This window comes from Macrobrachium nipponense, chromosome 28, assembly GCF_015104395.2.
Source record: "Macrobrachium nipponense isolate FS-2020 chromosome 28, ASM1510439v2, whole genome shotgun sequence".
NCBI lineage: Eukaryota > Metazoa > Arthropoda > Malacostraca > Decapoda > Palaemonidae > Macrobrachium > Macrobrachium nipponense.
Window position 1 is genome coordinate 11,530,197 of NC_087217.1, and position 17,047 is coordinate 11,547,243.

A 17,047-nucleotide genomic window follows, 5' to 3' on the forward strand; every position below is an offset into this window, starting at 1 on the left:
CTGATTCGAAAGGTGGATCGATTAAAGTCATTCTCATTTTGAATAATTCTACCAGAAGGCATTATACGAGGATCTTCGTCAAATTCATTCATTCGAAGTTCTCCTATCCATCATGGAACAGTAGGCATAAAAAGGGAGAAACACTGTTTTAGGATGCCTTTCCAATGGCTATCCCTGGCAGTCTGGGACGCCTCTACAGAACCTGCTCCGAGGGGACGCCTGACCGGTGGGGATTCTCTGAAACCTCCTTACGGTTTTCGACATTCCTTCTCCTCTGCTTGTGAGCTTGGAAGAGGTCTAGACCTGAGAGCGAGACAGAGCCGATCAGACGCACCCTCCATTGTAATGGGAGAACACTATATTCACTTCTTACGTTCTAAGAGTTCGCATTCGAACTATATCCAAAGTCTACAATTTGCAAATATGATATTGTAGATTCTGCGGAGTAAGAAGGTGATGAGGATGCAACAACTACTAGTACTGTTACTACTATAATTGCTCGTAAACACAAGAGCTAATAAAGCTTCTAAAGGATAGTTACTTTTCTGACTTCCCCAACTAGGAAGAAAGATATACATTTCTCAATCAAACTAACACTTATTTGTATTAACGAATAAATATTCCCTTTCATGAAAGTATAAGTAATTCACTTTCGTGAAAGTGCATGAGTGTCTACCGAAAACTTCGGTAGTTACACGTCACTAATCTTCGAAATTTTCGAAGTTAATATTATCAAAAAAGTTAACAAAAGCGTATGCCGAACCAAAGATCCATTACTTCCCTGTAAAAGTTAGCCCAGACGATCGATGGCGATGAAACACGAAAATCCATCAGGAGGAACTGCAAACGTTGTTTACATTCCAGCGACAGAAAAATTATGAATTAGAAAACGGGTATGGTTCCTATTCCCGCCACCCAGCGGCGGGGGGGTAGATCACCTGACCTACCTGCCGCGTGTGCCGCGAATTTCGAATTTCTGTCGGACGACGGAGTAATAGCTATGTATATATCTGACGGGTAAGTTGAATGTATAAAAACATCCCACTTCGACTGGTAGACTCTAGATGTGGAAGGTCTACGTGCATTGGCAATAGCCCTTGCAGACTTTGCCGAAAAGCCCTTAGCTCTGACGAGACTCTTGATAGTCTGAATCCAGTCAGACTGAGAGCGGGGAGGTTTTTGTGAAACCTGTCGAAGTGGGGCTGTTTGAGCAGATCGACTCTTAGAGGTAGGGATCTTGGGACATCCACCAGCCATTCCAGTACCTCTGTGAACCAGTCGTGGGCGGGCCAGAACGGAGCTATCAAAGTCATCCTTGCTCCCTCTGAAGCTGCGAATTTCCTTAACGTTTCCCCTAGAATCTTGAAAGGCGGGAATGCGTAAAGATCCAGATTCCTCCAATCCATCAGGAATGCATCTATTGCCACTGCTCTTGGGTCTGCAATAGGGGAGCAGTATAGATCTATCCTCGCATTCCTGGAGGTCGCAAATAGATCGAGATGGGGCCTGCCCCACGTCCTCCACAGCTCCTGGCATACGTCCGCGTGCAGAGTCCACTCTGAGGGAAGGACTTGATTCCTTCTGCTTAGCAGATCCGCTCTGACATTTCTTTCTCCCTGTACGAACCTGGTGAGAAGCCTTATCTTCCTTTCCTCTGACCACAGGAGGAGCGATCTCGCTGTCTCGTACAGGGGAGAAAGAGTGAGTCCCCCCCTGTTTCCGAATGTAAGCCAGGGCTGTAGTGTTGTCGGAGTTGATCTGAACATATTTCCCTTTTACGAGGGGTTCGAAGGTCTTGAGAGCTAACCAAATCGCTGTTAGCTCCTTCTTGTTGATGTGCCAGGACACCTGATCCCCCATCCAGGTGCCTGACACTTCTCTCGACCCGAGAGTAGCTCCCCAACCTATGTCCGAAGTGGTCTGCATACAACACTAGGTTGGGGTTCCGAACCTGCAAGGAAAGGCCTTCCTTGAACAATAGAGGGTCTAGCCACCAACGTAGATCCTCCTTTATCTCTTGCGAAATCTTGAACGCAAAGTCCAGACCTTGAGATTTTCGATCCCAGTTCCTCGTCAGGAAGAACTGTAGGGGTCTGAGGTGCAACCTTCCTAGAGAAACGAATTGCTCCAGCGAGGAGAGTGTCCCCAACAGACTCATCCACTCCCTCACTGTGCATACATCTTTCTCTAGGAAGATTGCTACCTTCTCCAAACCTCGGGTTATCCTCTCTGGGGACGGATACGCCCGAAAAACCTGAGAAGCCATCAGAATCCCCAGATAGATACGCTCTTGACTGGGGATTAGCTGTGACTTCTCGAAATTCACTAGCAAACCCAGAGAAGCTGCTAGATCCAACGTCACTCGTAAGTCCTCCAGACATTTCTCCTTGGATTTGGCCCTGATAAGCCAATCGTCCAAGTAGAGGGAAATCCTCACTCCCTCGAGATGAAGCCACTGGGCAACGTTCTTCATCAGTCCTGTGAATACTTGGGGGGCCGTGGAAAGGCCGAAGCATAGGGGCCCTGAACTGAAAAACGTTCCCTCCCCTTACATGAATCTGAGAATTTGCGAGAAGAAGGATGGATCGGCACATGGAAGTAAGCGTCCTGAAGGTCCAGCGACACCATCCAGTCCCCGGGACGAAGAGCTGCTAAGACTGATGACGTCGTCTCCATAGCGAACTTCCTCTTCTTCACAAAGACATTCAGGGCGCTCACGTCCAGAACCGGTCTCCATCCTCCTGAGTTCTTGGGAACTAGGAACAGACGGTTGTAGAACCCCGCTGAAAGAGGGTCCTGAACCATCTCTATTGCCTCTTTCTCTAACATCAGCTCTACCGCTAGAGCGAGGGCTTGATTCATTAGTGGGTCTTTGTATTTGGCCACCAGTGCCCTTGGGGTGGTGGTCAAGGGTGGTCTCGAGATAAAGGGAATGAGGTATCCCCTCTTGATGATCGCGAGGGACCAGTTGTCCGCCCCCTTTCGTGCCCAGACATCTGCAAAGTTCAGAAGTCTGGCACCCACAGTTGTCTGGAGGACACACGAACTACTTCTTGGCCCTAATAGACCGAGAGAAGGTCCTTCCTCTTCTAGGTGGTCTCGAACCTCTGGAGGAAGAAGAGCGAGACGAAGGTCCTCCTCGAAAGGGTTCTTGCCAACTTTGAGCCTCTTTCTTCGTCTTCTGTTGAAACGAAGGTTTCGGAATTCTAGCCGAGCGAGCTAGCATATCCTGCGTCGCTTTTGCTGATAACGAGCTGGAGATATCATTAATAGTCTTCTTGGGGAAGAGTTGTGGGGAAAGTTGTGAATACAGCAAGGAAGCTCTCTGTGCGTGAGAAACCGCCTTGGTAAGAAAAGAGCAGAAAACGGCCCTCTTCTTTACCACTCCTGCACCAAAAAGTGAAGCAATTTCCCCGGAACTGTCTCTCACTGCCTTGTCCATGCAAGACAGAACTGCGTGGAGGTCTTCAGGCGAAAGAGTGTCTTGCTCTTGAGTCCTCTTAGCCAACACTCCAAGGGTCCAGTCAAGAAAGTTAAAAACTTCTAAGACTCGGAACATTCCCTTCAGAAGGTGATCCAACTCGCTCATACCCCACGTCGTCTTCGCAGAATTCAGCGCCGAGCGACGTGCGGAATCAACCAACGAAGAGAAGTCCGAGTCTGCAGAAGAGGGAAGAGTCAAACCAAGGGCTCTCCTGACTCGTACCAGAACCCCATCTTACCCGTCAGCTTGGACGGGGGAAAAGAAAAAACTGTCTTGCCTTTCTCTTCTTTTGAAACCAACCAGTCGTCAAAGTTCTTCAGAGCCTTCTTCATAGACACTGTAGGCTTCATCTTAACGACTGAAGACTTCTTAGCCGTATTGGTCGTTGAAAATAAGGACGGAGGAGACGGAGGAGCAACGGCCGAAAGAGACTCCCCAAAATCTTGCAAGAGGAGGTCTGTCAGTCTCTTATACGCAGAAACCGAAGCATCCTTGGGCAAATCTTCCTCCGAATCCCCAACAAATTCTTCCGAAGCTCTACTGCCCGAAGGAGAGCTAATCCTTGGAGAGCGCCTGTTCGGAGAGCGCCTACTAGGCGAGCGCCTACTGGGAGAAAAACCACTGGGAGAGCGCCTACCAGGGGAGCGCCTACCAGGAGAGCGCCCTACTTGAGAGCGCCTCCCAGGAGAGAGCCTACTAGGAGAGCGCCTAGATGGAGAGCGCCTACTATGAGAGCGCCTACTTTGAGAGCGCCTCCCAGGAGAGAGCCTACTTGGGGAGCGCCTGCTAGGAGAGCGCCTACTTGGGGAGCGCCTACTAGGAGAGCGCCTACAATTGGAGGCCCGTCTGTCGGAAACAGATTCTAACTCCACAGAAGAGCGTCTGGATAAGGGAGAGCGCCTATCAGGCTCTCTGCGCCTGCTAGGCTCTTGGCGCCTGCCATCCTCAATACGCCTGCCAGGCTCTTGATGCCTATTGAGCTCAAAACCCCTGCCAGCTCTTGACGCCTGCCACGGGGAGAGAAAACATCCACAGATGAATCCCTGTCAGAAGCGCGGCGCTTACAAGGCTCTGAGCGCCTATCCAATCGGGAGTGATCTAACGGAGGAGAAAGCTTCCGTTGCCGCCTACCAGGCTCTTGGCGCCTACTAGGCTCTTGGCGCCTACTAGGCTCTTGACGCCTACTAGGCTCCGAGCGTCCGTCAAAAGGAGAGTGGCCACCAGGCGAAGAACTCTTCCTTCGCTCCTGACGAAAACGAGGCTCTTGACGTCTGTCAAGCTCTTGACGCCTAACTGAAGAGGAGCGGAAATCCTGAGGAGAGAGCCTGTCTGGCTCCTTACGCCTTACATGCTCACAACTCTTGCTGGGAAGAGAGAAGAGCCTACTCGGAGAAAGATCCCGAGCTCCAGCCTGCACTTCTGACCTCCTACTAACAGGCTCAAAATCTTCTCTAGCCAGAGGAGATTTAGCCGAAGGAACGATCTTAGACTTCTTCACCGGAAGTGAGGCGTCCTTCCGACGATGAGAAGTCCCGGCAATAGACTCCGCTAAAGCCGCAATCTGCGCCTGCAGACCCGCCAGGATACGCGCAGGAGATCTCTTAAACTCCTCTACAGGGGACGAAGTCCGAGAGCGAACAGGAGAAGCGTAACCGGACGAAATCTTGGTTCTCTTGCGTTCCACTTCTGGCTCTTCCGCGAAGGATTCGGGGCTGGAAGGAAGGGCGCAAGGATCCTTCCAGGGCCTCTTGAGAGGGCGAGACGACTCCGAGGCGCTCCATCTACGCTGAGGAGAAGGCGACGAAGATGACGAGAAGCACTGGCGCAATAACTCCTTCTTGGTTCGATCCAAGGCAGCCTGGGAACGAGCAACAGGAACTGACGAGGGGACGCCTGACCGGTGGGGGTTCCCCTCCCTCCCACCTTCCTGCGGCTTTCGACTTTCCTCCTCCACTGGGTCTGGGAGTCTGGAAGAGGTCTAGGCCTGGAAGTGTTAGTGAGCCGGTCAGACGCACCCTCCACTGCACTAGGGGCACTGCACTGATCACTTGCACTATCATCACTCTTACCTTGTCGAGAGCGAGCGAGGCTCTCCTTACTCCTGATCGAGGCTCTCCCAGAAGCAACTTCCGAAAACGAATCTTCGGGTTCAAAGCTGGGCGCAGGGGCTGAAACCGGAGAAGGAACTACTTCTACTACAGGCTCAGCGTCAACTTCACTCACCCTCGATCTACTAGAGCTCCTTGAAGAAGCCTTGCGCACCCTATCTTTCTCTAACTTTCTCACATAAGAAGAAAGAGCCTTCCAACCATCCTCATCCAAATTCTCACACTCTTTGCAAGGGTTAATAAAAGAGCATTCATTCCCTCTACAAGACGTACATACAGTGAGGATCTAATGCAGCTTTAGGAAGCCTAACTTTACATTCCTTCACTGAACAAACCCTAAATAAACTAGGTTTCTTAATTTCAGAATCATCCATGATTAAAGATATTGTAAGAGAAATCCAAAAGAAAAATCCAAAACAGTCCAAAAAGCGTATGCCAAGCCAACAACCAAAGGGTACTTTCACCAAAATCCAAATCGTCGGCAACGAGAACGAATTTAACTATCGTAAGGACTGAACAACAGGTGTTGTCCAGCCGGCGACAGAAAATAATCTGACAAGAAAGGGGGACTGGTTCTTACACCCGCCTCCCAGCGGCGGGTAAGGTAGATCACCTGACCTACCTGTAGCGTGTGCCGCGAGTTTTGAATTTTCTGTCGTGACGTCAGAGACCTAAGAGACCTAAGCTAAGTATATATGAGGGCCTCAGAACCAGAAAGTCGTATATGCCACTTTTTAAAAAATGAGTAAATTGGCCTCAAAGTTTATCATTCATTACTCTGGTTCTAAGAAAGATATCGATTTAAACTTAGTTTCATATGAAAGCTATACTCTTTATAAGTTTTTTGTGAAAATTTGAAAAAAATTGTTGGGTGCGCTTGCGCGCTAGCATTCAAAATGTCTGCCAAACTCCCATTTATTTTTTTAATATTTGAGTCATAACAAGCACTTAAACCATAATTGAATGTGTTAAACGATAATAAAGTGTTATCATATTGTTGTAATAATGATGATGATTATTAATAAGAGTAATAGTAATAATACTGGTAATAATAATGATAATATACTATAATAATAATATTGATAAGTAAATAATAGTGCTGAAAAGACGATACATTTTTGTGATAAGAAACCGAGTATTGCTAATGATAATAATGATAATAATAATAGTAATAATAATAACAATGGGAATAATAATAATGATAATGATGATAATAATAGTAATAATAATAATGATGATAGTACAATAATATTAGTACTAATAATGACACTGATGATGATAACCTTTCATCATCATAATACATCGATACTTATAATCAATCACAAGAAAATACTATAATAGAATAGTAATACTATTGTCATAATAATAATGATAATAATAATAATAATAATAATAATAATGATAATAATAATAATGATAGAAATAATAATATTATGATGGTTGTAATAATGATGTTGACGATGATAACCTTGAATCACCATGATGTTTAACCATCAATAATACACAATAATATTATTATCATAATAATTTTTTTTTTACTACTACTACTACTACTACTAGGCCCCCATCCTTTAATAGAAGCTGCAATGTGAAGGGGACTTAACTCGATCAGATTGCAGTCTGTTAGCTCCAAACATCGCTACCAGCTGTGACCCTCATCCACTACTACTACTACTACTAGTACTACGACTATTATTACTGCCAGAGGAAGACATAATGTACTCAAATAAAGAGTAATTTAGACAAAATAAACAGCAGCACAACAACGGATAATCGTAATCTCCCGCTATGATCACTGAAGTGAGATGTAAACATTGGCGGGAGATTGTAAGCTGCGCGGTGATTGGTCGATGCTTACACGCGCCTTATGGGGAAAAACGCTCATTGGCCTAGAATTCGCTACCCGCAAAGTGACGCGCGCTCTCATTGGCTTAATCAGCGCTAGTGATATGCGTCTATCTGGTCCTCATGAACCGTCCGAGCGGCTGCCAGCACCGCTCGAAGTCATGTTCTTTCCTGTAGCTAAAATCGATAATTCCGACTGTCTCAGTAGGAATTTCGACTGTATGTAAATGGTGGAATGGCCTAGAAATGCCTCAAATACACAGAGAAAAGGTTGCCAAATCTACCAGTATGCATAACTCCAAATCCATGGAAGTGGCATATACGACTTTCTGGTTCTGGGGCCCTCATATCTGGCAGGGAAGTTCATGTACAAAAATGTATATTAGAAGACAAACTCAGATTGTCTGAAGAATATTATTCTGCGTCATCGCAGCGGCAGGTGCGATGAAGCAGAAGGCTAGGCTACGGACTTCTGTTACCGTGAGGTAAACAGAAAGATGATAAAGAGTCTAGTGAAATATCTCTGTCTAAAAATTCTCGCAACAGCAAAAGGCGATGCAGGAGAGATGGTCATACACGTATGCAAGAATTCCAGTCAACCAGAGACCTAAGTCTGTGATTGCCGGGCAGAGATTCAAATCAGTTGTCAACCTCAACACAGACAATTCCATCCAGCATATCTTGCAGAGCAAGTCATACTGGCAGCACCGTACACCGCTAGCTCTTGCTAAACTTGTCATCCTGAGCTGCCAGGTATTCCATTCCATGAAGGGATGCGTTAGGCTAGAACCATCAAGAGCAAAAAGATACGCTCAAGCATTTGGATATTAACCGAATTGGGAGGGAAGAAAACCCTCCTATTCGATGAATCCAAATGCTGTGCTGCTGTTGTAAACAATACCACTAGTATCTCAAAATCAAAACTGGTAACTCTTGGGAGGCCTGCAAGACAGTCCCGAGTTGTAGGTCAATTAACAGAAGATACTATTCGTCTCGGTCCCATACCCGTAGAGTTAACTACAGTTATGTGCCTACTACTCGGACAATTCAACTGATAACAGAAGCATGTCACGAGAGAAATATACATAATATATTTGTAGGTTCCTGTACGTCAACCTCCAGCCTAAATTCTCTTCCATTCGAGGAACAAGAATAAGGACTGGAAGCAGACCTTCATTCTCTAATGAAGAGAGTGAAGGTAAAGTTTTCCAAAAGGGAAACTTCTACGGTGATAACATGATACCGAAGACAACTAGTTCAAGCTGAAATGGATGTTCCCAAAACAGTAGCACTGGAGAGGCATTCAAACTCTCGGTGCTTTCCATCCTGAATGGATTGACGTATGATTGGTAAGATCCTAGGATTGAACAAAAAACACAGTCTCTCGGGTTTGAATTCCGAAGAATAAACTCCACAGAAATCCTCTTCTTTCCTTGTATCATTCTGGTATAACCAAGAAGTAAAGGGAGAAAAAGAACGGAGGACTGACTGTTATTGCCTGTTCTTCTCTGAATTCTGGGGGTGACCGAGTATTGAGGCGACGGACCGTCAGGTCCATCCAGGCCGAGCCCCTCCCAAGATATTTTTCCTTCAGCAGCAGCACTTCCTTTGAACGCTAGAAATTCCAGGAATTTAATTGCTTAGCGAGACTCCCAAGTTCATGATAACAATTACCTGGAATGTCTGTCTCGACAGTCTCTTTGGAAATTACAGGAAAACCAAAACACTTTTGAGACGCCAGAAATTCCAAGGAATTCGAGCATTCGGCGAGATTCCCGATTATCGTAGTAACAATTATCAGGAATTCTCGTCTCGCCCAAGTGTTTGCAGATCGTAGAGGACAAAAACACTTGGAGAGTGCTAGAAATTCCGTAGAATTTTAAGCACTCTGCGAAACCCCCCGAATTTCGTCAGACGATTATCGATTCCCATAGAAATCGAGGAGCAACGGGCAAGATCCTTCCTCAACGACGTGGACATACTTCTGGTAGGGCCCGAAGATCCCTCCAGGAACGCAGCCCCCTGACGCTGAATCCTAAGGAAAGCGCTCTGCAGTATCCCTCCCATTTACCTAGCCCCTTCCTGCGTAGCCATAGGAAGAGAGGGAATGGGGGAGGAAGACTGGCTGCTCTCACTCGCCTTGCCAGAGAGAGGAACTAGCAGCCAGAGAAAACCTGCGGCGATGAAAAAACGTTACCGTCTGGAGAAAATGTTTTCCCGAAGAGGGTTACAAAACTCGTACTGTACAGGACATGTCTGCCGCCACCGTGACCGCCTTCTGGGTGGGGCTGAACGTGCACCTGACAAGAGAGCCGATATTGTCCGATGCGTCCCAGTCCTCGTCGAGTTCGAAGCCTCTCGAGGACCGAAGGGGAAGCCCACACCTTCTCTGCGTGCGTGGTCCAGCAGGACTGTCACATGAACAGCGGTGATGGTCACTCCACAAGACTAGGAAAGCGTCTTCATCCTTGCCAGCGGCCCACCCCGCTTACTCTCATCCAACACTTGAGTGTATCTGTTCGGTCCCAAGACTGAAGCAGGCTCACAGGTTCTCGTGGCCAGACCGTAAGGAGCGCACTCCTCACAGTCACTCCTGTTCGCCTCGCTCCTCCTGGTATAGCCCGAGGAGGTTGAAGGGACACGTGAGGGAGACCTGACGCTCCTACCCTGCCTACCAGCAGAACCGGTAGGCTGGGAGGACTGCAAGCAATCGCCAACCCGTGGCAGTGATCGAGCTGCAGGTAGGATTAGTGGTCACCTTACGGAGAAGTGCTGGACCGAGGACGGTAGCGTTGTTCTCGTGCGTCAGAGGAGCTGCTACCAGCCGTGCAAGCTGTCCTGTCCCAATGGGAGCGACAGTCGGGTGACTGGTAGCGTATCAACGCTCCTACCCTGCCTACCAGCAGAACCGGTAGGCTGGGAGGACTGCAGGCGATCGCTTGGTAGCGTCCACTAACACGGTGAGAGCGAGCACCATCCTCACAAAGGCCACAGTCCCAGAAGTAACCGAAGCTGTTCCTGAAGACCGGGGAGACCTCTTCCCAGCCTTGCCCCGTGAACGGTCTGGTGGGACAGTCAGTCAACCCTGGGTACCGAATGATTGTTGCGCGAGCGATCACCAGTCTGCCGAGAGTCACTTGAGCGACTCCTACCATCCTTCCGCTCTGTGCTTGGGTCCTGACGGTGAGCGTACTCAGCCGTCTGGACCTTGGCAGCACAGTCACCCATAGGTGACCGTACACTCGGTGTCGCTACCAAGCAAGCAGTCGAGACGGTTCCCGGTCTGGAGGTGGAACCTCTGGTGCCGGGAGAGGAGGTACCAGTGGTGGCTGGTACCTCCACAGTCCCAGTCTTCTTCTTCTCTGAAGAAGGAGAGACAGGCCCTGTTCCCGGAGGAACGGGAGGACCAGCAAAAGACCCACCTGTCTCACCGGAGCGAGACAGACCCTTAGAAGTCCCAGTGTGAGACTTCTTTGGGGGGGGTTGGGGGGGGGCGAGGCCACCTTCTTCTTCCTCGGTATGGGGGCCTTGGAAGTTGAAGGGGAAAAGGCAGCAGAAGACGACGATGAAGATGAAGAAGACGACAACACTTTCCTCTTCTTCTTCGCCAACTTCCTCAACACAGCAGGAGGTTCTCCCATCCAGGACAGGGCTGTGGCGGCTGCCAAAGCAGCAGGCCCCAGTGAGACCTGGGAAGGAGGACCTGACGGAGCAGCAGTGAAGAGAACGCTTCCCTGAGGAGGGTTACAAAACTCTCATAAGGCAGGCGAAGTGTCTGCCACCACCGAAACTGGCAGGGGCTGAGCGTGCAACTGACTGGAGAGAGCCGATACCATCCTCCAACACAGAGCATGGGTCATAACATAATTTGGCTAATCTAGTTTTGCAGCCTTCGCTGCAAAACCTAACAGATGAACCTGAATCTGACATAACTCACACTAAACAGATGAATAAAGAAATCAGCTATGCTGTCAAACACAAAAAACAACCAAGAAAATTGTACTTCACGAAATCGGGTGTCAAACAAAATGGCGAACAGTTGACTGCAGGGAAATACACAGGTGTTTCACAGTGGGCGGCAGGAAACGAATTGTCAAGCAAAGCTCAGTAATACCGGGATCCCCGAAAGTGGGCGGGGTCGTATCACCTACACGTCAGCAGCACCGTTAGCGCCAAGAAATTTAGGATTTTGACTGCCGTAAAGTAAGAAGCGTATAGCTATGAAATTGTTCGGTAAGTTTCATGTGTGAAAGTAATCCTTATATAAAGGACCGAGGGTTTGTATATCATGTAGGAACAAATCTACTTTTGAGAACTAGTGACTGCATAAAGGGGAAATCGCACAATCCGATCATGCATATTTCGGGACCATACTGTACGTACAAAATCCAAGATAAAATTTCGTTAGAAAAAGTCTACAAAAACAAAGCTTCCACTGTACTCGTATACCAAAAACATATGGCCCAGCAATATCCTAATTTCTAAGTAGTACTGAAAGACATGAAAGACCCCTGAAAAAAAAGCTGATGCAGCAACCTATACATACGTAAAGAAGGCTTTCATGATAAGGAAATTCATTATAGTACATACTGTATATCTAAAACATATTTGTTAATTACAAACAATTAACCACAAGATACCTTATTCCATTTTTGAATTTTACTAAATGGAATAGTATCTTACTGAAAAAGTTTATAACTAGTCTGATGAAAAAATAAAATGGAAGTACTGTAATACCGTGAGAAATATAATGTTCGGTGGCTTCATAGGATAGTCTGCAGGCATGATGATTCGGCCATGGTAAATACCGCCCTCAAATTCAGTGTCTGGAGGTCCTCTGACCGTAAAATGCCATTCAAACAGATTGTCCTCTAGTGGTTGGGCATAGTACTCCTCTGTGGCTTCATTGAGCTCCTTTGCTTCACGAAAAAGTCTCTTCACAGCTATTGGAAAAATAAAAAATATAAATAAATTATTTCCAATTTTCAATTATAATCATGTATAATTCTTCTTTCAACAGTTTTTATCAATACTGGCTCATAAGTAGATTTTTTACCCATCATACAAAAATATTCTAGTGCATATCATCTCCAGTACTTTACTATATTCATTCATGTAAGGTCAGTACTGTAATCTTTGCTCCGCCAAGCATTAAAAACATAATATTACATCTAGGGAAGCCACCATACTTCAATACCCCAGATATGAATTTTGCAGTCAACAGATTATGTTCAACCACACTATGGTTTACCACTCACAAGAAAAACTTGAGCCTTACATGGAGCGCTGTTTTCCTTGTAGAAACTCATAATACACGAGCAGCCCTTAGTGCCCCTTTCTACAATTACTTTATTCCCAAGCTACGCATAGTGCTTCACTCTGAATGGCTCAAGGTAAGCCTTATCAATTGAGTTCATACCTCTTGTTCCTTTATAAACACTAACTAATCATATCAAAATGGACTTCAGCTCTTATCACCCACAATGCCCTAAGATTATCAAATGACATTTTACTTTCCACTTGTACAGTGTGGGGTATCTTAATTAGGCAGACACCACTGGTTCCACCTTTTAATGTACTTCATGAAATTAAGGGAATAGGAATTTTTGTTTGTTACAATAAATTCACATTTCCCCATTTACTAGTTATAAAAAATCCTCTTTTCCATCCAAAGTGAGATGTGTAATCTAATATGTAACATTACAGGTAGGCTACACTTCCCTGAGAGTATCATGGCTTCTAGAACATTCCTTATGAGTCTTGCTATACACACCAAGTTTTTGTCATTTCCATGAAAAGGTCCTAATACTGTCCCAAACACTCAGGAAAGAAATAACAAATATTAAATACAGGCGGTCCCCGGCTTACGACGGTTACCGGCTTACGACGTTCCGAGGTTACGACGCTTTTTCTTAAATATTCAATGGAAATTCCGTCCTGGGTTACGACGCTTGTTCCGAGGTTACGACGCTGACGCTTCCGACGCTCCGAGTTAACGACGCTTTTAAAAAACGCATGCTATGATAAAAATCCTTTATAGTTTAGCACAGTACATAATAAAAATATGTTTTTGGTTACATTACAACAAAAATTTTGAGGTTATGATGATTTTTGACACTTTTTTTTTCGTATTTTTTTGAATTTTTTTACTGACGCCGCATATGCGGAACTAGTTTGCGGGCGAATGAATACACTAGCTTGGGATGCGCAGTTTAAAACAGTCCAAAAGCGCAAATATAATGAAAAATCATTGCTTGTTTCCAGTACATAATTAAAAAACTAAGTTTCTGGTTAGATTACAACACAAATGCCAAGGTTACGACGTTTTGTTATGCTTTTTAACGATACCTCATATGCAGAACTAGTTTTTGAGCGGAGGTGCATAAATTAATTAACGCTATTAAACTGTATGGTAAATTGACCGAACAACGACCTCGGACGGTCGAGGACGCCAAGCGTAACAATACGAAAGGACGCCACTTCAATCGCGTGCCTGCCTGCATTCCACTAGGTTGTGTGCTGAGACGTTGCTGAAATTCCTTGCCATTTTCGCTAATTTACAATGGCTCCTAAACGCCAAAGTACTTCCTCCGATGATAGTTCATCCAAGAAGAGGAAGGTCATCACGATGGAGGTCAAATATGACGTGATAAAGCGTTCGGAGAAGGGAGAAACTAACACCGAAATAGGCCGTTCTTTAGGCTTGAGCAGGACCACGGTGGTAACCATTGTGAAGGATAAGGAACGTATTCTGAAGCACGTTAAGGATGCTGCACCGATGAAGTCAACGGTGATAAACGAGAAGCAACGTAGCCAGAGCATTGTTGAAATGGAGAAATTGCTCATGATCTGGCTGGAGGACCAGAACCAGCGACTGTCGTTCCGGTGAGCTTAAGTGTGATCCAGGAGAAGGCTAGAGCGCTGCATGAGGCAGTAGTGAAAAAGTTTGGCGAAGGCAGTGCTGGTGGTGAATTTTCCGCGAGTAGAGGTTGGTTTAACCGTTTTAAGGCTCGTGCAAATTTGCATAATGTGAAGCTGCAAGGTGAAGCTGCTAGTGCTGATAGCGAAGCAGCAGAAAATTTTCCAGGTGGTTTGGCTGAGATAATTAAGGATGGTGGTTACACGGCTGACCAAGTCTTTAATGTGGATGAGACTGGATTATTTTGGAAAAGAATGCCAAATCGAACGTACCTTTCCAAGGAGGAGAAGTCAGCACCTGGCCATAAAGCTGGAAAGGAGCGACTGACTTTGCTGTTTGGGGTCCAATGCAAGTGGTGATTTGAAACTGAAGCCCTTGCTGGTGTATTTGGCCGAGAATCCCAGGGCTTTCAAGGGCATTTTCAAGAGTCAACTCCCTGTGATTTGGAAATCTAACAAGAAGGCGTGGGTTACCTTAATGGTCTTCGAAGATTGGTTCAATGACCATTTCGTGCCAGCAGTGGAGCGGTATTTGACTTCGAAGGGTCTGCCTTTTAAGGCCCTCTTAGTCCTGGACAATGCCCTGGTCACCCTTCAAATTTGAGCGACATGCATCCTAATGTGAAGTGGTGTACCTCCCACCCAATACCACATCGCTGATACAGCCAATGGACCAGGGAGTAATAGCAAATTTCAAGGCTTACTACCTTAGAAGGACCATACGTGTTGCTTTGAGGGCCATAGAAGCTAACAAGGAGTTGACACTGAAGCAATTCTGGAAGGGCTACAACATTGCAGATGCAGTGAAAGAACATTGCAAGTGCTTGGGACGAGGTGAAGACGACCACTTTAAATGGGGCCTGGAGGAAACTGTGTCCACAGTTTGTGCACAGTTTTGAAGGCTTTGACCAGGCAGAAGACGTCGAGACTGTGACGAGGAAGATCGTAGGGCTAAGCAAGAGGCTGCAACTAGATCTTGAACCTGATGAGTAACAGAGCTGCTGGCTTCCCATGGAGAGGAATTGTCTGCAGAGGACTTACTAGAACTTGAACAACAAATGATTGAGGAAGAGGAGGCGGCACCAGAGCCAAAACCCAGGTCATTAAAATGTGAAAGGCTTGTCAGAGGGTTTTACTCATCGGAGAGAGCCTTGGCTTCTTTTGAGGCAGAAGACCCCTAACGTTTCTAGGTTTGACAAAATCAAGAGAGGAATCATGGATTTGGTGACTTTCTACAAGGAGACCCTGAAGGAGAAGCAGACGAAGAGAAAGTGTGCAGTCCAGGCTTGACACTTTCTTTCACAAGTCTCCAGTACCACCACCTCCCACTCCTAGTCCTGGTAAGGAATTCTGAACTGTTTTACTAATTTATGTGTTTACATAGTGTACATATTAAAATGTGTTAATTTTTTAATGTAACAACTACTAAATGTAAGAGTAAATTGTAACTTCATTAATTTCATCATTTGTAATTTTATTGCAGAAGTGGTGACAGTTCCAGATCCCCTGTACTACCTGTGACAGTTCCAGATCTCCCTGTACTACCTGTGACAGTTCCAGATCTCCCTGTACTACCTGTGACAGTTCCAGATCCCCCTGTACCTGGACCCTCTGTATCAGCCCGCCCACCTGCACGTGTACAATCATGGTAAGCAATTTCATTTTTCTCATTTTCATGTTGGAAATTGTTTACACCCTACATACATTCGTACACTAACTTACATAGTGGTACAATGTGTTTGATGTTGCATAACCTTATTATTATTTTTTTTTTCCATTTCAGACCTCCCCTTTGATAGTGACAGTGACCCAGATGACCCTGAGCCTTTCCATGGTTTTGATGCCTCGCCCTATACATCAGTAAGGAATCCTTAACAAATTTGTATAAAATGTTTTATAAATTGCTAATAGAATTTTATTAAAAGTGTACATATGCTACAATTACATCCACCTTATAATATATTTATGTACCCTATCATTCTTTCCAGATGTAGATGTTCCCTCATCAGTTGATACAAGTATCACCTCCCCAGAGCCCAAATCAGTTGATACGAGTAGTATCACCTCTCCCATTCCTTCAGGTAAAAGAATTCTTCATTTTTTATATTGAACATACGTATTACACACTACATATGTCAAACAGTAATAACATGTGCAGTAGTTACAGTAGTAGTAACTATCATTTTATATATTTTTTATCATTCCAGACTCCCAAGCACCTGCCCATCCCACTCCATAGCCCAGCCACCCACTCTCATGTACCATATGGCCATCCCAGTAAGCAAGCCAACCACTAGAATTTGGTAAGGACATTTTTTTTTATTAATGTTTTATTATTACATATGTAATAACCATGTTATGTATGCAACATACATACTATATAATCATATGTACTATTACATTATCATTCCAGACTGGCATGCACCTGTGACTTACATAAACCAGACCTCTACATAGCCTACATGTCTTCATTTTGCTGAAGGTAAGGAATTCTCAGTTGTGTTTAATGTTTGCATACGTACAATAAATTTTGTACACCTAAGTGGTTACATACTGTCCTTTAATATTAATTCTTCATTCCAGACTGCCCATCATCCTAGCCTGTTATCTGTGATAAAGCACACTGAAGTTAGGTTTGGAATGCATCCTTATCATGAATGCTCTACACCTCCACCTCCCCATCTCCCACAAC

General features: G+C 45.5%; 1 protein-coding gene across 2 annotated transcripts in view; it reads right to left on the bottom strand.

Moving 5' to 3' along the window:
* Nucleotides 1–17,047, bottom strand: part of LOC135201418 (ubiquitin-conjugating enzyme E2 J1-like) — a 101,626-nt gene that overhangs the window by 51,819 nt on the left and 32,760 nt on the right. Inside the window, exons 1-2 of one of the 2 annotated variants that reach the window (XM_064230327.1) lie at nucleotides 12,716–12,852; nucleotides 12,175–12,380 (exon numbers count right to left, since the gene is read on the bottom strand). In XM_064230327.1, coding sequence (XP_064086397.1) covers nucleotides 12,175–12,380; nucleotides 12,716–12,746 — 237 coding nt within the window. In that variant the 5' untranslated portion in view covers nucleotides 12,747–12,852. Of the gene's footprint in view, nucleotides 1–12,174; nucleotides 12,381–12,715; nucleotides 12,853–17,047 lie in introns of those variants that run through there. The other variant, XM_064230326.1, reaches the window with a different exon arrangement.